At 55.4% G+C, this 27,064-nt stretch overlaps 1 protein-coding gene across 3 annotated transcripts; it reads right to left on the minus strand.

Annotated features, from left to right (window-relative positions):
- Positions 1 to 7,400: 7,400 nt before the first annotated feature.
- PVR (PVR cell adhesion molecule) lies at positions 7,401 to 26,825 on the minus strand. Of its 3 annotated transcripts, none has more exons than XM_045442021.1 (8): positions 26,572 to 26,825; positions 23,008 to 23,367; positions 20,323 to 20,625; positions 19,171 to 19,288; positions 13,535 to 13,683; positions 12,504 to 12,635; positions 9,969 to 10,000; positions 7,401 to 9,478 (listed from the first exon to the last, which is right to left on the minus strand). In XM_045442021.1, the coding sequence occupies exons 1-8, from the start codon at positions 26,630 to 26,632 to the stop codon at positions 9,407 to 9,409; spliced, it is 1,227 nt and encodes a 408-aa protein (XP_045297977.1). In that variant the 5' UTR covers positions 26,633 to 26,825; the 3' UTR covers positions 7,401 to 9,406. The 3 variants fall into 3 exon arrangements, with proteins under 3 accessions (XP_045297977.1, XP_045297976.1, XP_045297978.1); XM_045442020.1 differs by having other exon boundaries at positions 12,504 to 12,638; positions 26,572 to 26,807; XM_045442022.1 differs by lacking the exons at positions 7,401 to 9,478; positions 9,969 to 10,000; positions 12,504 to 12,635 and adding an exon at positions 12,714 to 13,178 and having other exon boundaries at positions 26,572 to 26,803.
- Between the last annotated feature and the right edge of the window lie 239 nt (positions 26,826 to 27,064).

A 27,064-nucleotide genomic window follows, 5' to 3' on the forward strand; every position in this document is an offset into this window, starting at 1 on the left:
ACAGTGTGGAGCCTGCTTGAGATTCTCTCTCTCTCTCCCTCTCTCTCTCTGCCCCTACCCCACTCCCTCTCTGTCTCTCTCTCAAAAAAAAAATTAATTTCTCAAACTGGCCACTTTCTTTTTTTTCTTAATTTTTTTTTAACGCTTATTTATTTTTGAGACAGAGAGAGACAGAGCATGAATGGGGGAGGGACAGAGAGAGAGAGAGGGAGACACAGAACCGGAAGCAGGCTCCAGGCTCTGAGCTGTCAGTAGAGAGCCGGATGCGGGGCTTGAACCCCTGAACTGTGCCGTCATGACCTGAGATAAAGTCAGACGCTTAACTGACTGAGCCACCCACCCAGGTGTCCCTGAATTTTGTTTGTTTACTTATTTTGAAAGAGAGTGCACTGGGTGGGGGGGGGGCAGGGAGGGAGAGGGAGAGAGAGAGAGAATCCCAAGTAGGCCCTTCCATGCCGTGCCCAGCCCGACTTGGGGCGGGGCTCGATCTCACGAAGCTGAGCTGAAATCAGGAGTCCGACCCTTCACCGACCGAGCCACCCAGATGCCTCCATCACAGGAGTTTCTCCTGCACGGGGCTGGTCTAAGGATCTGAAGGGGGCAGGGCCCCACGAGGTTTCCGGGTCTGCGGGAAGAACAGTAAGTTGGGGTGCTTGTCGGTAGCAGTTTGCATGTGTGTATGTGTCGCCAGACTGCCGCAGGTGAGGGCGTCCACCGGAGTCCGCAGCTTGGAGTGACAGAAAAATCTTGACTTTGAACCACCTTAGGGTGGGGTGGCCCAGCCCGGCTAAACAATCGCAGAGTCCCTGTGGCGAGCTGGTGAGCTTGACTCAGCCGGGCTCCGCTATCACTCTGCTATGGGATCTTGGCTGCAGGTGACTTCACCTCTCTGAGCCTTGGCGTCCTCCTCTGGACAGTGGGGACAAGCATCCACACCTCACGGGGCTGCCGCGAGGGGTAAGGAGACACTCACGCGAGAGGCCCCCAAAGCACACAACAGACGTCTGGCGGTGGTGGTGGTGTTGACCTTGTCTTTGGACTTGCGCTCCTTCCAGAATTCTCCCTGCCCCTCTGTGACCCTGCTCAAGGGAAGTGCATCACCACCCCCCCCCAGGCGTTTCCAACCCCCCACCTCCCGAAAGCTCCCTGATGCCTTGAAGGCTTTGTGCGATGTTTAGTGTCCACGGGGATTTACCCTCAGTCCTTCTGGCTGCAATTTTGAAACTTCCTCTCTCTGCTTGAGAGAGAGGTGGTTGCAAACCCGGCCGTCATTTCCAAGTGGGGCCGCCCCGGGGAGACAGCTCCAAGCTTGGGCCCCACAAGATTGCCCGAACCAGCCTCATCCTGGTAGGAATTTGGTTGCATGGCAGGAGTGGAAGTTAGGGGGTCAGAGGGATTCTGGTACATTTTCACTGCTGACCTCTTGGAGTGAAGGCTCCGTAAGTAGTGTTAGGCGGTTCGTAAAGCAAAGACTATTATTCTGGAATTTCCAGGTGCTGAAGCTTCTCTCTGCCTCTCTCTCTCTCTCTCTCTGAAATAATGACTGATTCCTTTTGCATTATGAAAAGAAAAGGTTTAATATAGAAAATTTAGACACTATGAATGCAAAAAGAAGAGTATAAAATTAAACCATCTTCTAACTACCCAGAGAGGTTCACCGGTTAAAAAAATACCAGAGGTCCAGACTTCTACTGTCAGCCATTCTATCATTCTGCAGCCTTCCTCTGGGTTTTTGCCCAGTTTCAGAAGGCAGATCCTGGTGGGTCCAAGTCCCCCCAGGCAGTCTCCTTCTTTCGCTGGGGATTGGTTGAGCGGTGGGCGATGCCGGCCAATGAGATCCGAGAGGAGGCTGCTGGGGAAGTTCACCCAGGACAGGGTCATCTGTTTTTCCAGATCTGGGTCTGGCTGTGATGGCTGGAATGCAGCAGCCCTCTTGGCGCCAGCCGGAGGCCGATGCCAATACGCGGTGGAAAACAGAACTAACCGCAGAGAAGCAGAGCTGAGCTCCTCCACACGCGGTGCTTGGAGTAGAAACAGACAGTCCAGTTCCTTGTGTTTAATCTCAGTCTGGGGAGCAGGGGTGGGGAGGGAGGGCCTTCTCCACTCTTGGCCCCTGAAGCACCCTCACCATCCCATTTTTATATACTGATGGAGGTTCTCCCAGTGACTGGAGTCTCCCTAGGCTCCCCTGAGCCCTTCCTACGAGGCCTGACTCTTGGACCTCCGTGTTCTTCTCTCTTTTGTCCAATTTTGGCAAGTATCCTCCTAAGTCAATTTCACCAGAACCTGTCACCCTTGATAGCTGTTCCGCCCTCCACGTCTGATCAGGTTCCTCGTTTCCCCCTACCCCTCCCCCCTAGGTGCTGTCTGATCGCCCCTGCCTGCCCTCCGCCAGGCAAGAATCTTGTCGGGTGCTTTAACAGGCATCGTTAAATAATCGTTTTCTTTACAGTTAGAATACTATTTTTTTTTTCTTTAACCCATCCTTCTTAATTCACCCATCCTTCACTTCGTGGATTTAATTGGTTCCTAAAAATCCTGCCCCTAAGAGCTGAGGTGTAGAAATATGCATATATATGTTTAAGATAGAACTCCAGGATATTGAACCGTTCAAATGAAATAACATAAACGTCTGTGACTCGACACACAGTTTACAAAACGTGACATCATCCACTTTGCTTCCGAGGCGTGGCAAAGAGACAAGCGAAAATAAATGTTGAAAGAATTAAAATTCCCCGCATAACCTTCACAGATCAAACCGGGCATTGCTTTAAGACTACGTGCATCAATCAGTTCCATATATTAACTGATGTAATGCTAACGTTTGTATAAAGTAGCTTGATTCAGTATCCTCATTTACAAACAGGGAATCGAAAGTTTATGATGATTAGGTTAAGAAGGATTTGAACCCAGACTATCTGACTGCGAGTGTCATTGTGTGCACAGCTCCCTGGGGTCGGCGTCCCCTAAATCTACCAGACACTGTCCACAGCTGTGGCATCAGCTGATGTTCCCACATCCCACGTATGAGATCTCACGAGTCTCCACCTCCTCGTCCACAGCTGCTGTTTTCAGACATTTGGAGTTTTGCAAATTTCATTATGGTAATTGTTGCATTTCCTGAAATCCTGGTAAAGCTGAACATCTTTTCACATGCCTCTTAGCTGCCCAATGTTTCTCCAGACGTTTCATTATGACAGTGTAATTAACTATATTAAGCTATCGCTGGAAAACAACAGAAATACGTGGTTTGGCCGAATTATGAAATAATTTGCCTGTTTAATCTCAACGAAGCCCGTTTTCTATTGATCTCTTACATGCTCGTGATGAGGGAGGTGGGGCAAGCTGAGGGCAAAATACAGGCTGCCCCCCCACCCAGGCAGGATATGGGTGATATTCCCTATCACCCCCCCCCCGCCCCCCTCCTCCTCCCCTCCACGAACAAAGGAAAGGGGTTTAAATGCTTGCCACGGTGATTGTGGGAAACTAAGGCAAATGAAAACTTAAATTCCCTTACTGCCTCCAGCCCATTGGCACGTCCTTGAAACCGACAGAGTGACCTCCCTCCAGGAGCTCAGCTGCCTGGATGATGACACTTTGCTGGGGGCAAAGGGAATCTTGGCTTAACATTATCCTGACCCCCCAGGATCCTGTAAATGTATTTCTTTTATCTCAACTGCCCCAAGATACATGCTGGCAATCCTACTCCAAGTTTATGCCCCCCCCCCATATACATCTGAAGGGTCTCATGACTGAGGTTTTATTGAAAGGTAATAAATGGTGTTTCCCTAGCAACAGCTAGCCCCTCAACGTCCTGGAAACCTTGTTTCCAAAGTTCCTTAGAGAGTCTATCCCTGACCTCCTCCCAATCTGAGGGTAAATAATGAATAACCTGTCATGTCCCCATGCAGCAGCTTTTCCTGTCCATGGGTCCTATCCCCCTGCTTTAATAAAATCACCTTTTTGCACCAAAGACGTCTTCAAGAATTCTTTCTTGGCCATTGGCTTCGGACCCCACGAACCCCCACATCACCCCCAAAACTTCATCATTAGGACCCAGGCAAATACTAACCTGCTTTCTGTCACTTTTTTTTTTTTTTACTTAAAAATTCTTTTTCTATAAAAATTTAAAGGTTTTTTTTTTTTTTTTTTATTGTGGTAAAGCTAACACGCCAAATGGATCGTGTTAACTATTTGAAAGTGCGCAGTTTAGTGGCATTTAGCTCGTTCACAGCGCTGTGCAGTCGTCACCCCTATTTCCAGAACTTGTTTTGTTCTGTTTTGTTTTTGTCTGGTTGTGTGTGTATGTGTGTGTGTGTGTGTTTTGTTTTTTATTTTTAAATCACAACAAAAGGAAACCTTGGACCCATTGAGCAGCCACTCCCCATCACCCCCTTCCCTCCAGGTCCTGGCAACCCCTCACCTCTTTCCTGTCTGTGTGGATTCGCCTACTCTGGACTTTGCCTAGAGACGGAATCCTACCGTCTGTAGCCCTCTGTGGCTGACTTCTTTCATTCTTTTGGGGTTCATTCGTGTTGTAGCCAGTGCTCCACCCCGTTTATCTCTGAGTAATATTCCACTCCGTGTGGGTGGATACACCCTATGTTATCATCTGTTGACGCCCATCTGGGGCGTCTCCACCTTCGGCCATTGCGAATAGTGCCGCTTTGAACACCGATGTACAGGTGTTTGGTGACCTCGTTTCAATTTTTTCTGGGTCTCTGCCTGGAAGCGCAATTGCTGGGTCACCTCGTTTTCCACTCAGATTTCGGGAGCACAGGATCGATCGTCGGTCCAAGCCGTCTGCCACCTGGACGTTTCCAGGACCTTGAGTCCCCTCTAGGTGGGGTAGTATCGGCTTGGAACCCCCCCCGCCCCACACACACCTTCCTCTCCTGGGAGCAGTGCCCGGGCAGGGCTTGGGGCTGTTTTCGCCTCTCCGTCGGACCCTCTCCCCTTCCTGGCCCAACACGGATGATCGTGGTTTTCTCAATCGTCTGTGATTTGTGCAACTTCCACGCCCAAATTCGGGGTCCACTCTCTCGAGTCCCGGGTGCTTGTGAAATCCACCGTCTGTGCAGGACCGGGTGTCAGTATCCATGGCGACAGCAGGGGGCGCATAGTCTTTGACTCGCGATTTCACCTCCAGGAGCGTGTCCTACACTCGTGGGTCAATACGAGCTGGGTGACAGTGAGCAAGGGCACTCATTACGACACTGTAATGGGAAAAGGGCGGAAACACTACAAACATCTGTCCAGTGGGGGCTTGGTTGAAAGAGTCCTGGATGTCCCCCTGGGGAGTACTTACTATGTGGCTGTAAAAAGACTAAAGGCACTTGCTGGGGGCGCCTGGGCGGCTCAGTTGGTTAAGGGTCTGACTTAACCACTCTCGTGGTTCGGTGAGTTCGAGTCCCAGGTCAGGATCTGTGCTGACAGCTCAGAGCCTGGAGCCTGCTTCCGATTCTGTGTCTCCCTCTCTCTCTGCTCCTCCCCCACTCGCGTTCTGTCTCTCAAAAATAAACATTAAAAAAAATAATAATAAAGGTGCTCTCTCAGAATTTCCAGAAATCTTAGTTATAAAAGGATAGTGAAGAACGGTGTGTCTGAGATGTTACTTAGTATGGAAAAAAGGATATATATTTATTCTGTGTGCATTTAAAAAGTTTTTTAAATGTCTATTTTTTTTATTTATTAAAATTTTTTTTTTTATGTTTTATTTATTTTTGAGACAGAGAGAGAGAGACGGAGCATGAGCAGGGGAGGGGCAGAGAGAGAGGGAGACACAGAATCTGAAGCAGGCTCCAGGCTCCGAGCTGTCAGCACAGAGCCCGATGCGGGGCTCGAACTCACAAACCATGAGATCATGCCCTGAAGTCAGAGGCTTAACCGACTGAGCCACCCAGGTGCCCCTGTTCTGCATACGTTAATAACCCTCACCTGACAGTTGTTCCATGGTTATCGTGGTGAGAGTGATAGATAAAATATATTCCCTTATATGGCAAAAGGGCTTTGTGGGTGTGATTGATGACCTTAGATGGGGAGCTTATCCTGGGGGACCCGAGTGGGCCCAATGTGATCACAGGAAAGAGAGAGGCAGGAAGGTCAGAGGAGGAGGTGGGATGTGGGCACCGGGGGAGGAAAGGCCAGGTGATAGTCCTTACGCCAAGGAACATGGGTGGTGCTTCTAGAAGCTGGAGGAAGAGATTCTCCCCTGGAGCCTCCGGAGGAACCTGCCCTGCGGCCACCTTGATGTTAGCCCAGAGAGACTCATTTTGGACTTCTGACCGCCAGAGCTCGTAAGAATAATTTTTTGTGTTTCAAACCACGAGGTTTACGGTAATACAGTTCCCCCTTCTAAAATGTACTATTTGGTGGGTTTTGGTGTATCACATTATTAATTTTTTTTTTTTCAACGTTTATTTATTTTTGGGACAGAGAGAGACAGAGCATGAACGGGGGAGGGGCAGAGAGAGAGGGAGACACAGAATCGGAAACAGGCTCCAGGCTCTGAGCCATCAGCCCAGAGCCTGACGCGGGGCTCGAACTCACGGACCGCGAGATCGTGACCTGGCTGAAGTCGGACGCTTAACCGACTGCGCCACCCAGGCGCCCCTAATTTTTAAAACTTGTAGGAAAATAGATGGGCGCCTGGGTGGCTCAGTTGGTTAAGCTTCCGACTCTCGACCTCAGTTTGGGTCTTGAGCTCAGGGTCGTGAGTTCAAGCCCCACGTTGGGTTCTAGGCTGGTTGTGAAGCCTGCTTAAAAAGAAAATTGGGGGAAAACAGAGATGACACAAGTTGGCCATTCTAGGCATTTTTAAGTGTGCATTTACACGCTCAGGGTTGTGCAGGACTGGATACCCGTAAGCGAAAGAATGAAGCTGGGTCCTTTCCTTATTTCTCTATGTGCAGACGAACTCAAAGTGGACCCCTGATGTTTTTTTAATAACTTTTGATTTGGGGATGTTTATACAGGACCTAGTCAAAAAAAAAAAAAAAAAAAAAAAAAAGAGAGGGGCGCCTGGGTGGCTCAGTGGTTAGGCGTCTGACTTCGGCTCAGGTCATGATCTTGTAGTTCGTGGGTTCGAGTCCCGCGTCGGGCTCTGTGCTGACAGCTGGGAGCCCAGAACCTGCTTCGGATTCTGTGTCTCCCTCTCTCTCTGCCCCTCCCCCGCTCACGCTCTGTCTCTCTCTCTCAAAAATAACCGTTAAAAAAATTATTAAAAAAAAATCGAGAGGGAAATAAAACGAGCTCTCCCCCGGGCATCTGAGAATCCTGGGGGCTCATCCCTGTGGCCCTCCTGATTCAGGTTCTTGCTCCCGCACCCCTGCTCCTGTCCCACACGGTGACAGTCCACGCGAAACTCAGCCACCCCCTTGCACACGGAGAGTCTAAGATGCAATCAATTAACTTTAATGAGGTGTTTGGGGCTAGGGATAGGTAGGGTTTATGTACTAGCAGCTTGACAGATCTCTCACTTGCCCCCCCCCCCCCTGCACCCGCCACTGTGGAGCCCTGTTGGCCTTGCCGTGTCCCAAGAACTTGTTTTCTCTTGCGAGGCAGCTCGGGCCTCATGCTCTGGGTTAGTTAGCATCTTGGCCAGAGGTCTTGCTTCCTGCAGGTATTTCCTGAACGGAGGGCCTTGCTGTAAAAGGGATTCTGGTGCCCCCCGCCCCCCCCCACGATCAGAGACCGTTAGGAAGGAAATGCATCAGCTGTATCTGGTCAGCTCTGCCTCTGGGACCTCAGGCTGTATCCTCCCTGGTCTGAGGGCCATCCGTGTGTCTTGCCCAAGCGTGGCTTCTGCTCCCCCAGGACCTCTTCCTCCTTGTTTTGGACACTGTGCCTTCCTCGCCGGGTGACTGGCTCCCATTCTCTGGGCGGGCGGAGGGGGGGACCCATCGACACCAGCACACTGGCTACGGACGATCTCCCGGGACCTGCGTCCTGGCAGAAGGTGCCCGGAACTCACGTCCTCCAAGTTCACATCCACCTCCCAGTCCTCGGACAGCCCCGAGCGGCTGAGTTCCAGCCTCGGGTTCTCTTATGGATTGAGGGTTGGAGGTATTTCTTGTCACCACAGGGATTCCACCGATCCAGGGATTTAGAAGTCCAAGGCCAGAGGTCAAATTCTTACAAAAACTCTCTGGCAGCTGGAACAGTCTGTGTGGCCCCCACGATGTAGGAAAGGGTTAACCTTGCCCAAGGAGAGGTTTGGCCCTTTGCCCCGGACTCTGGGAGGTAAACCTCTAAGGTGTTGGAGTGTCTTGGCCGATAGTCCTCTTAGTTTGCCTGGGGCTGTGGGCTGCACCGAACAGTCTATGCTAACAGTGTGATTTACAGTGGGGCCTTAAGACGGGGTGCCTGGGTGGCACGGTCCATTAAGCGTCCCACTTCTACTCAGGGCACGATCTCACGGTTCTTGAGTTCAAGCCCCGCCTCGGGCTCCGCGCTGACAGCACTGAGCCTGCGTGGGATTCTCTCCCTCCACTTCTCTCTCTGCCCCTCCCCCGCTTGCACTCACTCTCAAAATAAACTTTGAAAAATAACGTAGCGGGAAGGGAAGCAAAAATGACCTAAAAACAGGGAGGGGGACAAACCGTCAGAGACTCTGTAATACTGGAGAACAAACTGAGGGTTGATGGTGCTGGGGGGGGGGGGTTGAGGGGCGGGTGGGGGATGGGCTAACGAGGTGAGGGGCATTAAGGAGGACACCTGTTGGGATGAGCGCCGGGCGTTATGTGCAAGTGGCGAATCACTAAAATCTATCCCTGAAATCATCATCACACTCTATGTTAACTTACTTGGATGTAAATTAAAAAAAAAAAAAAAATAATAATAATAAATAATTAAGAATAGTAACACAGTGGGGCTTTGAGCTACAGAGGTGCTGGAGAGGACGGTCAGCTCCGTGGGTGGTCAGCCGTCCCTACCACGACGGAGCCCCGGAATAAATACTGCCACCAAAACTCTGGCAGCCCAAGGTCCGGCAAGGACGGAGGGACTCTGTTGTGCCATCACACGTCACGGCTGGGAGACATCGGGGCTGCCCGTGCGGGACGACTGGGACGTGGGGCCTGGTCGGTCCAGCCCGGTGCCCCCCAGGGGCTCTGCATCCACGCTGCTGACCTGAGTCTCATGCTCTCACTGTGATCACCTGAAGCATGAGCGTAACCGCGTTCTTGGGTTCCGCGAGTCCTTCCAGCGAATGCCTGAGCCAGAGAGTGGTCGTGGGGAACAGCCGAACGTGCACCTGCAGCGGCCCGGTGAGGCACAGGGGTCATTCTTGAGGTCGGCCTGGCACAAGGGAGGTGGCCAGGCTCTTTGGAGGGAGCCTCCCTCCACTGGGCAGGGTGGCCCACATCCTCTCCAGCCCCAGTCTCTCTCTCCAGCAGGCCCCACGCAGTCACCTGGTGTTCTCCGCGGGCGGGTCCTGGGAAGAGCTGGCGTTAAGGTCCACCGCTGTGTAGGAGATACACTGGAAAGCGGACAGTCAAACTTTAGCCTCCGGGCCCTTCCAAACAAAACCCTCCCGCTGAAGCCCAACTCGCACCTGGCACAGAGCGGCGGGCCTGTCCCCGCCCCTCCCCCTGAAGGCCAAGAGCTCCCTCGCTTGGTGTTAGCCCAAAGGCCAACAGGCGACCGAGGCAGCCCTTCTGAAGGTGCCGTCATGAGTGGGGAGGGAAGGGGCGCCCGTGGGAATGCAGATCCCCGGCGCAGACCCGCCAGTCGGGGACGCTCAGGGGGTGAGGGCCCGGGAGCGTGCATGCGGAGTCTGCCCGGCAGGAAAGGTTGGAACCGCTGCTTGAGGCTTCTGGAGGAAGCCTGGCTCCTGACATCATGCTGGCTTTTGGTTAAGCGCTGCAGGTGCCCGGAGACACCCGTCCCCTCCTTGGGAAAGCCAGCGCGGCTGGGCTGCGGTTCACGCGGAACCCCCATACCCTCCCCGGTGCCACCGCCACACTTACGCCATTGGCAGAGGAGCTGTTTGGGGTCCAACCTGGGGAAAGAGGAGGAGAGGTTGTCAGGAACGGACGACAATGCCGGAAGGCCTGGGACGAGGGGGCAGTGCCCCCTCAGTTCTCAGTGCCCCCTGAGTTCTCAGTCCCAGCTCTGCCTTTGACACGCGGCGGCCACTCCCCACGGAGGTTTAAACATTTGTAAAACCTGGGGGTTTGTGCCTCCCCCAGTTATGCATTCCGTTGTTAAGTATAAACGAATATTTCTTTATTAAAACTATTTTTTCTCTTTAATGTTTAGTTTTGAGAGCGAGCGAGGCAGAGTGCGAGCAGGGGAGGGGCAGAGAGAGAGGAAGACACAGAATCCGAAGCAGGCTCCAGGCTCTGAGCTGTCAGCACAGAGCCCGACGCGGGGCTCGAACTCACGGACCGTGAGATCATGACCTGAGCCGAAGTCGGACGCCTAACCGACTGAGCCACCCAGGCGCCCCGTAAATGAATATTTATTGAGCATGGGTTCTGGAACCTGATAGAAGGTTCCAAATCCTAGCTCTGTCCGTTAGGAGCTGTGCGACCTTGGGTAATTAACTGAACCTCTCTGTGCTTCAAGTTTCCTCAACCATCAAACGGGTTTATTCAGCAAATAAGAAATGTCTACTTTGGGGATGTCTGGGTGGCTCAGTTGGCTGAGTGTCTGACTCTTGATTTTGATTTTCTTTTTCTTTCTTTTCTTTTCTTTCTTTCTTTCTTCCTTCCTTCCTTCCTTTTTCTTTCTTTCTCTTTTTCTTTCTTTCTTTCTTTCTTTCTTTCTTTCTTTCTTTCTTTCTTCCTTCCTTCCTTCCTTCCTTCCTTCCTTCCTTTTTCTTTCTTTCTCTTTTTCTTTCTTTCTTTCTTTCTTTCTTTCTTTCTTTCTTCCTTCCTTCCTTCCTTCCTTCCTTCCTTCCTTCCTTCCTTCCTTTTTCTTTCTTTCTCTTTTTCTTTCTTTCTTTCTTTCTCTTTCTTTCCTTCCTTCTTTCCTTCCTTCCTTCCTTTTCTTTCCTTCCTTCCTTTCTTCAGGTCATAATCTCACGGTTCATGGGTTCAAGGCCCGCATTGGGCTCTATGTTGGCAGTGAGGAGCCTGCTTGAGATTCTCTCTCTCTTTCTCTGCCCCTCCTCCACTTGAGTGCACATGCTCTGTCTCTCTCTCTCTCTCTCTCTGAAAAATAAATAAAAATTAAAAGAAAAGAAATGTCTATTTTATGCCAGGTGCATTCTAGGCTCTGGAGATACAGCCATGAACAAAAGAGACAAAAGTTTCTGCTCTCATGGAGCTTATGTTAATCAGAGATATAGCATGACCGCAATAATGATCATAGCTTATATACACCCAGCGTGTGGCTTACCGTGTGCCAAGTGCTGTGCTAAGTGTGTTACCCGTATGAGCAGGTACACTTAGTCCCGTTTCACAGATGAGGAAACCGAGGCAGAGAGAGCAGGTCATTTGCCCACGCCGACACAATTAATAAAGCAGTAGAGTGAGCGGCAGGTGGTGCTGGGGACGCAGCCGTGACCATGAATGACAGTTCTAGCTCTGCCCTCCAGGGCATCACAGGTCACTGGAGAGACCGACAAGTCCCCACCCAGCGGTGTCCCAAAGTGGGTGAGGGCTGGGGTGGGGGAGCCCAGCACAGGTGCTTGGCTCATTCTGGGAGATCGGCGAGGAGGAGGAGGAGGAGGAGGAGGAGGAGGAGGAGGAGGAGAAGGAGGAGGAGGAGGGGGAGGAGGGGGAGCAGGCCGCCTCCAGCTGGGATGTGAGGAGGCAGTTTTGTTTAGTGGTCGAGCGAACAACCTTCGTAGTTAGGAGAACTGCTCTCTACTCCCGACTTTCCAGCTGTGTGGCTGTTGGAAGATTTCAGCTCTCCCAGCAAACATTTCCTCATCTGTAAAATGGGGCTCCCAGCACGAGGCACTCTGCAGGCTCTTCTCCCGAAGCCGAAGGACTTCACCAGAAGGGGCCATGGCGAGGGCGCTCCAGGCAGGGGAACAGCCTGCGTGAAGCCCTGGGAGTTAAGAGCATCAGGCCCTTTGGGGGCGCCGGGGTGGCTCAGTCGGTTGAGCAACCGGCTTCCGCTCAGGTCACCATCTCACGGTTTGTGAGTTCGAGCCCCGCGTCGGGCTCGCTGCTCTCCACATGGAGCCCACCTTGGATCCTCTGTACCCTTCTCTGCCCCTCCCTCGTTCCCTCTCTCTCTCAAAAAGAAATAAACATTAAAAAAAAAACAAACAAAACAGCATAGGGCCCTTTAGAGAGCATCAGGCATCCTTCAGGGCTGCCCTGTTCCCTAGACATTTGTACGCGGAATCAGTGATCCAAGGAGCCAGATTCCCTGAACCTGGTGTCCTCATGTGTAAAATGGGGGAACCCCAAGGCACTGAGGATTCAGCGGGAGGCGGCCACGTGCGGAGCTTAGCACGAGTCATAGTAGGTGCCCAAGCACGGCAGCTGTGGTGACATTCGTTCGTGGCTGACGGGCAGGGGATGTGCCAAAGAGGAAGGACTCACGGGAGCGTCCGAACCCGCAGAAATAAATCAGCAACAGGGCCACTAAGAACACGGTCACCACGATCGCCACGATCACCACGATCACGATGATGGTGATGGACAGGACTGGTTGTGGCTCTTCCTCGTGAGGTTCTGCTGGAAGAGAAGCAGGAGCCAGGGTTGGGTTCCCAGATTTCAGGGGTCTTCACCTGTCTCCCCCCCCCCCCATGTCACTCGGTACCCTTTAGGAAGCTACCACTGCCCCTCCCTTGGTCTATACCGTTCGGCAGGACTTGACCCCGCCCTGTGGTTCTTAGGCCGAGACTTTGACCCGGGCCAGGCCGATCAGAGCATTCCGTTCTCCATGGCTGTTGTGACTGATTCTCCGGGCAGGGGAGGGGGCTGGGACCCTGGCTGTGCCAATGACCGGCAGCCCTGGGACTTGGGCTGGAGCTTTCGAAAGTGGCGTATTCTCTCCCCTGGGGCTACTGAACTAGGGGAGACGCGAGGTTATAGCTGCTGGGGGACATCTCGCCTCTCTGAGCGCACACACAGCCAGCAGAGACGAGAGAGACGTAAAGGAAAGTTCTGGGGTTACACAGCTGGAGTGTGTGGATCGGACCATACCTGAAGGTGCATTTTTCAATCAAGTCCCGTTTTTCTTGCTTAGACTATTCGGGGTTGGGCTTCTATGAACTGTAATTGACAGAGCCCTGCCTAATTTGCTTGGGAAGGCCCTTCCCAGTCCCTGGGGACAAGCCTCATGCAACCGCCCCGGCCTGGGTTTGCAGAGTGGTGTAGCCAGGAGGCTGGACGATGATTGTTGCAATGGTACAGATGGTGAGTTACCAGAGTAAAGAGGACTCCACTGGTCCTTTCGGGAGGGGGATGAGGGGTAGAATGGGAATCAGAGAGCGGTCTTGTGGCTGAAGACCCCCTAGCCAGGGGACCGATCCACACTTTTCCCTCAGAAGGGATCCTGCTGTCACCTCCTCCTTCTGTCCCTCTGTTCTCTCCACCCGGGGCAGGGTGGGGGGGGGGGGGCTCCTCACCTCTGATCAGGACGGTCATTTCTGCCTGGCCAGTCCCTAGGGCGTTGGTGACGTGGCAGATGAAAGTCGTGTTGATTGACTCGTCCACGGTAGGGATCAGGAGGTGCGAGTCGTGGGCCTCAGCGGAGGGTGGCAGGGGACCCCTGGTCCTGGGGAGACAAGGACGGGTGAGGAAGCGGGAGGTGTGAGCCCTGACTGTATGAAGCTCACGCCCCCGTTTCTGAGTGAAGCCGACAGAAGCCCCAAAAGTTCCCCGACTCTTCCTCTCGTGCCCACACCCAGCCTATCAGCAGGTGCCGACCGCCCCACCTGCAAAACCTCTCCAGACTCTGACCACTCCGCCGCCCTCCCCGGCCCCCCCCGCCCCCCGCCGGGGCTGACCCCCTGCTCTGGGCTGCTGTGGCCGCCTTCTCACAGGGCTCCCTGCCTCCGCTGCAGTGGCCGGAGACATCTCGTTAGAACCACCCTCGGCTGTTCAGAGCCCTCCTGTGGCTGCTGCGTCACTCGGCGTAAACCCCAAGTGCTTACCCGGCCACAGACCCCATGAGCTGGCTGCAATACCACTGACCCCACTGTCTGTTCCTCTCCCCTTGGCTCTGCATCCACAGTGGCCTCCTTATCTTCAAAGGCTCCAGCTATGCCGCCACCTCGGGGGCTTTGCATATGCTGTTCCCTCTGCCGGGAATGCTGTTCCCTCTGCCGGGAGTGCTCATCCCCTGGATGCCAGCACGGCTCAACGTCCCCTTCCTTCAGGCCTCTGCTCTGATGTCACCTCAGTGACACCTTCGCTGGCCACCCTGTTTCAACGGTAACACCTCCCTCCCCTGCTTTCCCTCTTTCACAGCACTTATCCTCATCTGACACACCGTGCTTTACAGTGTTATTCTGTTTATCCTTTCCCTCCCCACTAGAATGGAAGTGCCAGGAGGGGAGGGGATTTGGCCTGTCTTACTTGCCAAGGTATGTTGGCCAATGGGATCTGGCACACCGTAAACAGTCAAAAAGCTTTGGTTTAATGGATGGAGAAGACGCCAGCATGGAGTTTTGGGCATTCTGCAGAGCCGGGACGGAAACCCGGCCATGGGGCTCATGAGCCTGAATCACGGCTTGTGGTTTGAGGCAGGACAGTAAGGGCGTCTGCCAACACCATTGGAAAAGCTTTGACCGAGCCTCCTTTGACTGGCGGTAGGGACTCGACTGTGGCTCTGCACAGACACGGACAGGCGGGGACGGTCCCACCGCTGCATCTGCGTGGTGCAAACGGGAAATGAGCCCACGTTCAGGTCTGGTTAAATCAGTGATGGCATGCCTCTAGGACGGAACCCCAGCAGCACTGCAAAGGGGACCGTGGATGCTTTGAAATGCAGGAAAGGTAAAAGATTGGCTGGGTGGAGGGAGGGGTGGACCGATGGACAGAAACGTGATAGAGCAGGTCCAGCAGAATGTCAGCGGGAGAATCCACGTGGTGGGTTTTTGAGCGTTCGCTGGAAAATGCTTAACATCTTTTGTGTACGTCTAAAACTTCCCCTAAGGAAACGTTGGGGGGAATGGGGATGTGGATCCATGGGCTGGGACCCAGAAAGGCGTTCATGCAATAAGGGGAAAGTTTCAAAACTGTACCTATAGCCCAGTTTTTGTTTAGGAGTGTAGAAGGATGGGTTGGAAGTGTTAGAAGCGGGAGGGATGTATAACAAAGGGTAACGGTGGGTATTTCTGGAGGTGGCCGTGTCCACTTGACTACGGGTGCTATTTTCTTCTTGCTCGCAACTGGATCGTCTCAAGTTTCCATAATGGTCGTAAGTCATTTTGTAACAAGCACGAAAGCCCAATACAAATTATGAAAGGCAATCGGTCCCTCTGCCTTTTTCTTTCCTCACTCTTAACCCTGACCTTGGCATGAACTTGAAGAAATCTGATTGCTCTGTAATGGGGACAGCACCTGCTCCGTCAGAACTGACTTGAGCAGATTATATGAGGTGACCCATGACAGGGTGGGGGTGGGGAGGTGGCACAGCCCAGAGGTTAAGAGGGTCGGTTTGGAGGTACTTCTGCCCCCTTGTGGCTGTGGGTCCCCCCGCAAAGGACTGCGCCTATTGGGGCCCAACTTAACTTTTTTCTTTAATTTTTAAAAAAATGTTTATTATTTTTGAGAGAGAGCAGAGTGCGAGCAGGGGAGGGGCAGAGAGAGAGGGGGACACAGAGTCCGAAGCAGGCTCCAGGCTCTGAGCTGTCAGCACCGACCCTGACGTGGGGCTTGAACTCACGACCCGTGAGATCGTGACCTGAGTGGAAGTCGGAGGCTTCACCGACTGAGGCGCCCCGGGCCCCAGCTTATCTTTAACCCTGGTAATAGTGCTTCCTAGGCCCAGAGTGTGGGTGTCACACGGGGTCCATGACCACCGGTGCACAGCAGACAATAGAAAAGAGCAGATGTAACGGTGAACCTGAACTAAACCCCCTCATACACTGTGCACACCAGACAGAAAATTTTACTGGGGCATAAAGTCAACTTTTCTCTTTTTACTTTCTTGCGCTTCCCTCCTCCCTCAGACTCAGGAGTTCTGCCTCCAGACCCTCTTCCCTTAGACCCAGGAGTCCTGCCCCCAGCCCCTCCTCCCTCAGACCCAGGGGTTCAGGCCCCCAGTCCCTCCCCTTTCAGACCCAGGGACCCAGTCCCCCCGGCCCACCCCCCCTCAGACCCTGGAGTCCAGGCCCCAGGCCCTCCACCCTCAGACCCAGCCTCCAGCCCTGCACCCCCTCCTCCCTCAGACCCAGGAATCCAGGCCCCAGCCCCTCCTCCCTCAGACCCAGGAGTCCTGCCCCCAGCCCCTCCTCTCTCAGACCCAGCCTCCAGCCCTGGAACCCCTCCTCCCTCAGACCCAGGAATCCAGCCCCCAGCCCCTCCTCCCTCAGACCCAGGAGTCCTGCCCCAGCCCCTCCTCCCTCAGACCCAGGAGTCTAGGCCCCCAGCCCCTCCTCCCTCAGACCCAGGAGTCCTGCCCCAGCCCCTCCTCCCTCAGACCCAGGAGTCCTGCCCCAGCCCCTCCTCCCTCAGACCCAGGAGTCCAGACCCCCAGCCCCTCCTCCCTCAGACCCAGGAGTCCAGCCCCCAGCCCCTCCTCCCTCAGACCCAGGAGTCCAAACCCCAGCCCCCTCCTCCCTCAGACCCACGGGCCCAGCCCCCAGCCCCCTCCTCCCTCAGACCCAGGAGTCCTGCCCCCAGCCGCTCCTCCCTCAGACCCAGGAATCCAGCCCCCAGCCCCTCCTCCCTCAGACTCAGGAACCCAGCCCCCAGCCCCCTCCTCCCTCAGGCCCAGGAGTCCAGCCCCCAGCCCCTCCTCCCTCAGACATAGGAGTCCAGACCCCAGCCCCCTCCTCCCTCAGACCCACGGGCCCAGCCCCCAGCCCCCTCCTCCCTCAGACCCAGGAGTCCTGCCCCCAGCCGCTCCTCCCTCAGACCCAGGAATCCAGCCCCCAGCCCCTCCTCCCTCAGACTCAGGAACCCAGCCCCCAGCCCCCTCCTCCCTCAGACCCAGGAATCCAGGCCCCAGCCCCTCCTCCCTCAGACCCAGGAGTCCTGCCCCCAGCCCCTCCTCTCTCAGACCCAGCCTCCAGCCCTGGAACCCCTCCTCCCTCAGACCCAGGAATCCAGCCCCCAGCCCCTCCTCCCTCAGACCCAGGAGTCCTGCCCCAGCCCCTCCTCCCTCAGACCCAGGAGTCTAGGCCCCCAGCCCCTCCTCCCTCAGACCCAGGAGTCCTGCCCCAGCCCATCCTCCCTCAGACCCAGAAGTCCAGACCCCCAGCCCCTCCTCCCTCAGACCCAGGAGTCCTGCCCCCAGCCCCTCCTCCCTCAGACCCAGGGGTTCAGGCCCCCAGTCCCTCCCCTTTCAGACCCAGGGACCCAGTCCCCCCAGCCCACCCCCCCTCAGACCCTGGAGTCCAGGCCCCAGGCCCTCCACCCTCAGACCCAGCCTCCAGCCCTGCACCCCCTCCTCCCTCAGACCCAGGATTCCAATCCCCAGCCCCTCCTCCCTCAGACCCAGGAGTCCTGCCCCAGCCCCTCCTCCCTCAGACCCAGGAGTCTAGGCCCCCAGCCCCTCCTCCCTCAGACCCAGGAGTCCTGCCCCAGCCCATCCTCCCTCAGACCCAGAAGTCCAGACCCCCAGCCCCTCCTCCCTCAGACCCAGGAGTCCAGCCCCCAGCCCCTCCTCCCTCAGACCCAGGAGTCCTGCCCCAGCCCCTCCTCCCTCAGACCCAGGAGTCCAGCCCCCAGCCCCTCCTCCCTCAGACCCAGGAGTCCTGCCCCAGCCCCTCCTCCCTCAGACCCAGGAGTCCAGACCCCCAGCCCCTCCTCCCTCAGACCCAGGAGTCCAGACCCCAGCCCCCTCCTCCCTCAGACCCACGGGCCCAGCCCCCAGCCCCCTCCTCCCTCAGACCCAGGAGTCCTGCCCCCAGCCGCTCCTCCCTCAGACCCAGGAATCCAGCCCCCAGCCCCTCCTCCCTCAGACTCAGGAACCCAGCCCCCAGCCCCCTCCTCCCTCAGGCCCAGGAGTCCAGCCCCCAGCCCCTCCTCCCTCAGACATAGGAGTCCAGACCCCAGCCCCCTCCTCCCTCAGACCCACGGGCCCAGCCCCCCAGCCCCCTCCTCCCTCAGACCCAGGAGTCCTGCCCCCAGCCGCTCCTCCCTCAGACCCAGGAATCCAGCCCCCAGCCCCTCCTCCCTCAGACTCAGGAACCCAGCCCCCAGCCCCCTCCTCCCTCAGGCCCAGGAGTCCAGGCCCCCAGCCCCTCCTCCCTCAGACCCAGGAGTCCAGGCCCCCAGCCCCTCCTCCCTCAGACCCAGGAGTCTAGGCCCCCAGCCCCTCCTCCCTCAGACCCAGGAGTCCTGCCCCAGCCCATCCTCCCTCAGACCCAGAAGTCCAGACCCCCAGCCCCTCCTCCCTCAGACCCAGGAGTCCAGCCCCCAGCCCCTCCTCCCTCAGACCCAGGAGTCCTGCCCCAGCCCCTCCTCCCTCAGACCCAGGAGTCCAGCCCCCAGCCCCTCCTCCCTCAGACCCAGGAGTCCTGCCCCAGCCCCTCCTCCCTCAGACCCAGGAGTCCAGACCCCCAGCCCCTCCTCCCTCAGACCCAGGAGTCCAGCCCCCAGCCCCCTCCTCCCTCAGGCCCAGGAGTCCAGGCCCCCAGCCCCTCCTCCCTCAGACCCAGGAGTCCAGGCCCCCAGCCCCTCCTCCCTCAGACCCAGGAGTCTAGGCCCCCAGCCCCTCCTCCCTCAGACCCAGGAGTCCAGACCCCTAGCCCCTCCACCCTCAGACCCAGGAGTCCAGGCCCCCAGCCCCTCCTCCCTCAGACCCAGGAGTCCAGCCCCCAGCCCCCTCCTCCCTCAGACATAGGAGTCCAGGCCCCAGCCCCTCCTCCCTCAGACCCAGGAGTCCAGCCCCCAGCCCCCTCCTCCCTCAGACATAGGAGTCCAGGCCCCAGCCCCCTCCTCCCTCAGACCCAGGAGTCCAGCCCCCAGCCCCCTCCTCCCTCAGACCCAGGAGTCCAGCCCCCAGCCCCCTCCTCCCTCAGACCCACGGGCCCAGCCCCCAGCCCCCTCCTCCCTCAGACCCATGGGTCCAGCCCCACCCAGGACTCACGTGCTCCAGTTGTAGCCTGTGGGCTCTGGTTTGCTGCGGACATCACAGTTCAGGGTGGCCTCGCTGCGGCCGAGGTACCAGTTGTCATCATAGCCGGAAATGGAGACCTCAGGGGGATCTGAGGGAAACAGACGCACGGGCTCAGAGACGGGGACTCTTCAGAGCAGCCTAGGGACATGTGGGATCGTGTCATAATGAGGAAAGGCCTCAGTGGGTTTCAGGCACAGCTCAAGATAGAGAGGCCTGTCAGGAATCTGGGGCAATGGATTCCCTCAGAATAAAAGGCCAGAAGTCCTCGGCAGCATGGGAGCCAGTGGGTGCTGAGAAGGCTTTTCGGGACCTGCTGCTCTCTACTCGTTTTCCTGGACGAGCCGGGTCCTTGTGTGCCTCGGGTGTCCTGTGAGAAAAGGCCTCTTAGACACTCATAACACACAGGAGCATATTCAAGGCTCTGACAAGTCCTGCTGGAAAGAATCCTGGATGACCCTGCTTCAGCTGCTGTTTTCCATCCTAAATGTGATGGACCAGGAAGACGTTTCAAAGTCCCCAGGGGGAAGGCCAGCGAGACAGTGTTTTTTTGTGTGGGGCGGAGCCCGTGTCGATCCCCTCCTCCCTCGGACCCAGTGGCAATGTTGAGGGTGCCCCGTGTAGACAGTGCCCGAGGGAATCAGTGTGGCAACTTCTTGGAGGGAGTATTCAGTATAGACAGTGAAGGGAGGACACAGCCCCTTAGATGTGCCAGTGTAGACACCATCGGGGGCCAGTGTGAGAGAGTACCCAGGAGAACCAGCATAGAAAATGTAAGGTCAAAATGTCAATGCAGACAGGCGTCACAGGAGCCAGGTTAGACAACCCGGGAAACAGTGACAGCTTCCCAGAGCTGGCGGCCAAGTGACGGGTGTAGACAATGGGGGCAGTCGGGTCCGCAACCCGCATGTCCGGCAGAGGTGATGGCGAAACAGTGTAGAAAGCGGACAAGGGGGTTGGCGTAGACAACGCGGGAAACCCTGTAGCCATAGGCAAGGTCAGTGTAGACAGTCGGCTCGGGAAGCGGGTGGAGGCAGCGTGTGTAGACTGTGCTCAAGGGAGCCGGGAGAGACAGAGGCCTTCGCATGGCGGTCCCTGCCTTTGCTCACATTTGGGTACACTCACAAGGCACAGCGAGAGTCACAGACAGCAGGACGGCCTCCTTGAAGCTCTCATGCTCCACTTTGCAGGTGACGTTCTGGCCATCTGCCTGGCTGGAAGGTGTTAAGGTTAAGAGGCTGATGACGTCGAATGTGCCAGGCAAGTGTCCTGGCACCAGGCTGTCATTGGCCTTCCCGTCCGGGTATGACCAGGAGATCCGGGCGGGCGGGCGGCCCCCACGGGAGGCGCAGCGGGCCACGGGCACAGGCTCCAGGCTGAGCGGGCCGGGCGGGACCTCCTCCGTCTCAGCCGTGTTCTCCGGCTGGGCTGTGGAGGGAAGCAAAAGGGACCAGTCAGTCCTTGCCCGCGGTCGTTCAACAGACATCTCAGCAGCAGAGGGGGGAAGCTAGCTGAGGGCCAGGTTCAAATCCCAACTCTGTCCCCGAGCCACTGGGTGGCTTCGGGCACGTCTGTGCCTCAGTTTCCTTGCCTGTCAACGGGAAGATAATGATAGGCTCACAGGCAATGAGATTATGCAGGGAAGGCTCCATAAAATGGTAGTGGGCACATAATGACTGCTTGATAAATAATATTATAATTGGGACGTGAATACCTTGCCTGGCAATATGACGGGCAGTGTTGGGGACCCAGGCATGACTGGGACAGCCCCAGCCCTGCCTTCATGGGGTAGACAGTCCAGGGGGAAGACAGAATTCCCCACGTAGTGGCAACCCAGAGTGGGCCAGGCTGGGATGGGGGAGCCCAGAAGGAGTGCCCCAGTCTGGGGTAGCAGTGAAGGAGGGTTTCATGGAGGAGAGGAGGGCTGGTAGCGTCCTGGAGGTCGAAAAGGGAAGTGATGGGCTCCAGGTTATACAGTTGTAATGGACAGAGCTAGACTTTCACACAGTTCTGACTCCAAACCCATCTTGACCATCTCTCTGTCTCTCTCCTTTATTTATTTATTTATTTATTTATTTATAATTTTTTATTTTTTTCAACGTTTATTTTTTTTTTATTTTTGGGACAGAGAGAGACAGAGCATGAACGGGGGAAGGGCAGAGAGAGAGGGAGACACAGAATCAGAAACAGGCTCCAGGCTCTGAGCCATCAGCCCAGAGCCCGACGCGGGGCTCGAACTCCCGGACCGCGAGATCGTGACCTGGCTGAAGTCGGACGCTTAACCGACTGCGCCACCCAGGCGCCCCTATTTATAATTTTTTAAACATTTATTTATTTATTTATTTTTATTAAAATTTTTTTTAACGTTTATTTATTTTTTTTGAGACAGAGAGAGACAGAGCATGAACGGGGGAGGGTCAGAGAGAGAGAGGGAGACACAGAATCCGAAGCAGGCTCCAGGCTCTGAGCTGTCAGCACAGAGCCCGACGCGGGGCTCGAACCCACGAACCGTGAGATCATGACCTGAGCTGAAGCCGGACTCTTAACCGACTGAGCCACCCAGACGCCCCTTGACCATCTCTTTATCGTCATTCTGGTGATTCCCAAACCTGGGGTTTCACTTGGTTCCTTCCTCATTATTGCCTGTTGCCGTAATGTTATTATGGACTGGAGATTTCTCTTGAATTTGACTCACTGGTTGGGTTTTTTTTTTTTTTTTTTTTGTAAAATACTGAGAATTTTATGTAAAATACATAAAATTTCCAAAACAACCGTTACCTGGTCTGCTACGTATCTGCAACGAGTAAATTATTAACGGAAATATTACTTTAAATTAAAACTAGTTTCTATCTCTGCCGGCAGGGAGTTTCGAAGGGACCCATTGCAGGCACAAAAGGCCGGGCTTCCGGTTGTTTCTGATTCACATAAAGAATCACACACAGTACATGCTGCAGAATGGGGTCCACAGCCTGAAGGATACTGAAGTTAGGAGGTGGATTAATTTTTTCTTGATCTGTTGCTCGGTATTGTGAGCCCTACCAACATGGTCCCTGCGATCGTCTCCTATCAGGACGGCTTCCTCGGGTTCACGGCCAGCACCTCCCAGAGGCTTCCAAAAAGGACATTTTCTCAGGTTTTCCCACGACAGTGGCTTTGGTGTCTGTGGTCCATTTGAAAGCAGTCACGGCCGGTCTGGGGTGCAGGGACAGACCATCCTTCCTCTTGGAATACTTGGCTTTGGGATTGCTATCAGGGGCGCACCCCATCCAGGAGGAACCGGAGGGCTCAATTCAGAATTTGATAATGAAAATATTCTGATGCCAAGCCTATGACCACAGCATTAAGATCACTTTTTTGGTGGGCGCCTGGGTGGCTCGGTCAGTTAAGCATCTGACTTCCATTCACTGTTGGTGAGTTCGAGCCCCGCATCAGGCTCGACAGCTCAGAGCCTGGGACCTGCTTCGAATTCTGTGTCTTCCTCTCTCTCTGTCCCTCCCCTGCTCCCGCTCTGTGTCTCTCTCTCTCAAAACTAAACAGGGGCATCTGGTTGGCTCAGTTGGTTAGGTGTCCAACGCTTGGTTTCTGCTCTGCTCATGGTCTCACGGTTGCGGGTTTGAGCCCCGCATCGGGCTCTGTGCTGACAGCGTGGAGCCTTCTTGAGATTCTCACTCTCCCTCTCCCTCTCTCTGCCTCTCCCCCACTCGTGTGCTCTCTCTCTTTCAAAATAAATAAACTTTAAAAAAATCACTCGTTTGTATTCCTTTGAGATCAGGTAGCCCCCCATCATCCCCTCCCGGCTCCTCGCCTCACCCAGCACGCGGAGCCAGGTGCGCGCGCTCTTGCTGCCGTCGGGGAACATGGCGAACCGGCAGGTGTAATTGGCCTCGTCCTCGGCGCGCAACCCTCGCAGGGCCAGCGACGCGTCCCGCAGCTCCTCGCCCGGCCTGGCGGCCACAAACTCCAGCCGCCCGGGCTCGGGGAAGCTGGAGCCCTGTGTGGGGTGGAAGACCGCCACGTTGAGGTCGTCCCCCGCCGCCGTCCGCCGCGTCCACGTGGCCTGCGTCACCTGCACTTTGTGCTCCAGGGGCGGCAGTTTGCACAGCAGCTCCACCGTGTCGCCCAGGAAGCCGCGCACCTGCGCGGGCGCCTGCACATCGACCGTCCCGGTCCCTGCGGGGAAACAGGGGGGGGGGGCGGGTTGGGGGGAGACGGGGGTCAGACCCGGCGCCTGTGGTCTGGACGCTCCACGCGAGGGGCATCCGGGAGGCCGCTGGCTCTGGGCCTCCAACCCGTCCGGGCCACTTCCCTGGGCTGTTATTACCGTATTTCCCCGATCTCAGCATCATCGATGTGCTTAATTGTAGTTAAAAACTTAAACCTGCCATTGAAACCATTTCAAAGGGCACGAGGCCGTGCATTAACTATCACCGATAACTAGTTCCAGGAGGTTTCTGTCAGCTCTGTGTCATCAGTCCCGCGGTGACACTGTCACTTACAGCATGACTCACTGAGGGGTGGGAAAAGGGGCAGAAACTCTTGAGTCTTAGAATCCATGAAATACGGTATTATTATTACCTTTATTGGGCATGGACCCCCCGATCGGGAGAAGGTTTGTAGGGGATCCTGGCACAAGAAGGCTGGCGATGATAATCCAAGGATTTTGGATCCCTTCCAGTCTGTGCTGTGAGGCTTCAGGCAGGTTACTTAAACCCTCTGATTCTTTTTCCTAATTTGTAACGTGGGGCTAATAACAGTTAACACTCACTGGTTGCTTACACACACCAGGGGCTGTTCCGAGTGCTTCGTGTATCTCTCAGCATTGAGTCCCTTAACAGCTCCTTGAGGCCAGCACGGCTGTCAGCCCCACTTTATAGATGGGGAAACGAAGGCAGAGTCGTTTGCTCCAGGTCACGGCGAGGGTAAATGGCTGAAGTGCGCTTTGAACCCTGGGGTCTGACCTCTAACCCACAAGGCTCTGTATTAAAGTCTTTCAGCCTAGGGGCGCCTGGGAGGCTCAGTCGGTTGGGGTTGACGGTTGAGCGTGAGACTTTGGCTCAGGTCATGATCTCGTGCGTTCACGGCTTCAAGCCCTGCATCCAGCTTGCTGCTGTCAGTGTGGGGTCCCTGCTTCAGATCCTCTGTCCCTCTGTCTCTCTGCGTTCCACCCCGCCCCCCGAGCTCTCTCTCACTCTGCTCTCTCAAAAGTAAATACTTAAAAAAAAACAAAACTAAAAATCTTTTGGCCTAGGGCCCCAGCACACAGTAGGCCCTCAATATAGTTATTGACTCTTATTTTGTTTTATTATTTTTTAATATGAAATTTATTATCAAATTGGTTTCTTATTGATTTTAATAAAATCCTACGCATTCTTTTTTTTTTTCCTATGCATTCTTATTATTAATACAGATAATGGAGAAGGTGGGAAAGAGTTAAGTTCTTTGAACCCCAGCACTGCTACTCATTAGCTGTGGGTCTACGTGTGGGTGGTTTCACTGCTCTGAGCCTCAGTTTTCCCATCTGTGAAACGGGCGTGATTATAGCAGCGTAGCGTTGCCGGGCAGATGAGGTGATGAAATCTATGTAAAGGGATCAGCACCTGCCAATGACTCTATCAAGGTGAATAGTACTGTGTTGTGAGGAAGAGGAAGCTGGGAGGTAGCACGCAGAGGCGCTGGGAGCTGGGAGCGTGGAGGAGGGCACAGCTGGAACACAGGGCCCTAATGTGGGGTCCAACGAGCAAGTGAGTCTCCCGCCCTGGTGCTTTCCTCCACCAGAGGGCAGGTCTCCTCCACACTGAGTAGAGTGTACTAACCACACGCAGGTGCCTACTCTGTGCCAGGACCTGCCTACTCTGTGCCAGGCATTGAGCCGCTTCCTTACAGGTGGCCTCCTGCAACCCCGTCCTAATGGCCCACGAGATGTGCATGATTAGTATTTTCATCCCCACTGGACAGAGAGGGCAAGTGCGTTCCTGAGGGTCAAGCCACTTGCCTAGCCCCGGGGCTGGTCTACCCTGCATCCAGGCTCCCAGGCACCAGTCTCTCCTGCTGCCCTGGGGGGGGGGGGGGGGGGCTGTCCAATTTTGGTTCACTCATTGGGTCTGTTACTTGTTTTTTTTTTTTTTTTTAATTTTTTAAATGTTTATTTGTGTGTATGTGAGAGAGAGAGAGAGAGAGAGAGATGGAGAGCGCGAGTGGGGGAGGGTCAGAGAGAGAGGGAGACACAGAATCCGAAGCAGGCTCCAGGCTCCGAGCTGTCAGCACAGAGCCTGAGGTGGGGCTCGAACTCACGGGCCGTGAGATCATGACCTGAGCCGAAGTTGGACGCTTAACTGACTGAGCCACTCAGGCGCCCCATGGGTCTGCTGCTTCTTGCTGGTGCCTGGGGCAAGTTACTTCTTCTCTCTGTGCCTCAGTCTCCTCATCTGTAACTGGAGGTCACAGTAGGACCCATATTGGGGATCTCCTTAAGCGGTTTAGGCTGGTAGCTCTACATGAACTCCTCAAGCCTCGGGAGAAGTGCCCTGTGTTCTGGGAATCACCTTTTGGGAAATGCCGAGATGAGGGACTGTGGCTTCCCCAGTATCGTGATTCAACAATTCCCACACTTCCCAAGTCTGTATTCGGTATTAATATTGTTCACACGAATTATGCTTATTGTTCTTACCAAGTGCAACACTGGTCAGCAACCTCCCAAGACACAGTCTTATGAGATAGGTAAGAATCCCTCCCCACCCTCAACATGTTTTATGGAAACAGCTTAGGAAGCGCTCCTGAGCTCAGGGCCGTCTGACTTCAAGGCTGTATCCCCAGGGCTTGGAACACTGCCTGACACACAGTAAGCGCTCCATAAACGCGTGTGGGGAATGAATGCATGCATGCTTTCATACTGGACACGAGCCTGGAAGGGCCGGCCGCAGGGTAGGCCAGCCCCTGGCTCTGCCACTTGCTGGCTAGCCTAGGCAAGTGACTTGACCCTCAGGAATGCACTTGCCCTCTCTGTCCAGCGGGGATGAAAATACTAATGCCCTTAGAGCCATACAATAGGGGTCAGAAGCGATTCGGGGGAGTTATGTGCCACCGCCTTCCTGTTCCCCATCAAGATTCTCTGTCCCCGATCGGCGGGCCGCAGGAGTCAGGGAAGCACATCCGGCCACGGTGAATGGCTGGACATGGAGATTCTCCCATTGACTGATGGCCCTACGGTGGTGTATCGGTGTATCGAAGTCTGGCCTGAGCCCTTCCCGGGACCCAATTTCCTCCAGACTCAGGGCGGCAGGGAACCCGGGAGGCTGAGCACCTCGCTGGTGCAGAGGGGGACAGGGGAGGGTGGGGGAATAAGCAGTGGCCGCCAGGTCGAACGCGGTTCCTCACCTGCTCTCGTGGGCGCCCAGAGCAGGCACAGCAGCGACAGCAGCAGCGGCGGCCACACCATCCTGGGTTCCTCCGGGTCGCCGCTGGGGTCGAGCCTCCTCCCGGGTTTGCTGGGCCACCGCCCGGGCTTGGAACTGCTACCCAGGAATCCCCGGGACTGCACCCGCGCTCGCGCGGAGCCTGGGTGTGGAGTGGAAGTTCCGCACGGGTGTGCAGCCGGGGGCGGGGCTGCCCTGCGCGTGGGTGCTCCTCTGCGCCTGCGCTCGGGGACTGCCGGAGGACTGGGTACGGGTGAGAGGCGTGGCATCTCCCCGGGCTGCGGGCAGAGATTCAGCGGTTGCTTTGTTCTCTTTCATTCCAGTGTAATTAACACACGGCGTGGTGTTAATTTCGGGAGTCCAGTATAGTGATTCAACAATTCTCTACACTTCTCCGCGCTCATCATCATAACAAGCTTACTTTTTAATCCCCTTTACGTACTCCCTCCACCTCC

The sequence above is a fragment of the Leopardus geoffroyi genome, chromosome E2 (assembly GCF_018350155.1).
Source record: "Leopardus geoffroyi isolate Oge1 chromosome E2, O.geoffroyi_Oge1_pat1.0, whole genome shotgun sequence".
NCBI lineage: Eukaryota > Metazoa > Chordata > Mammalia > Carnivora > Felidae > Leopardus > Leopardus geoffroyi.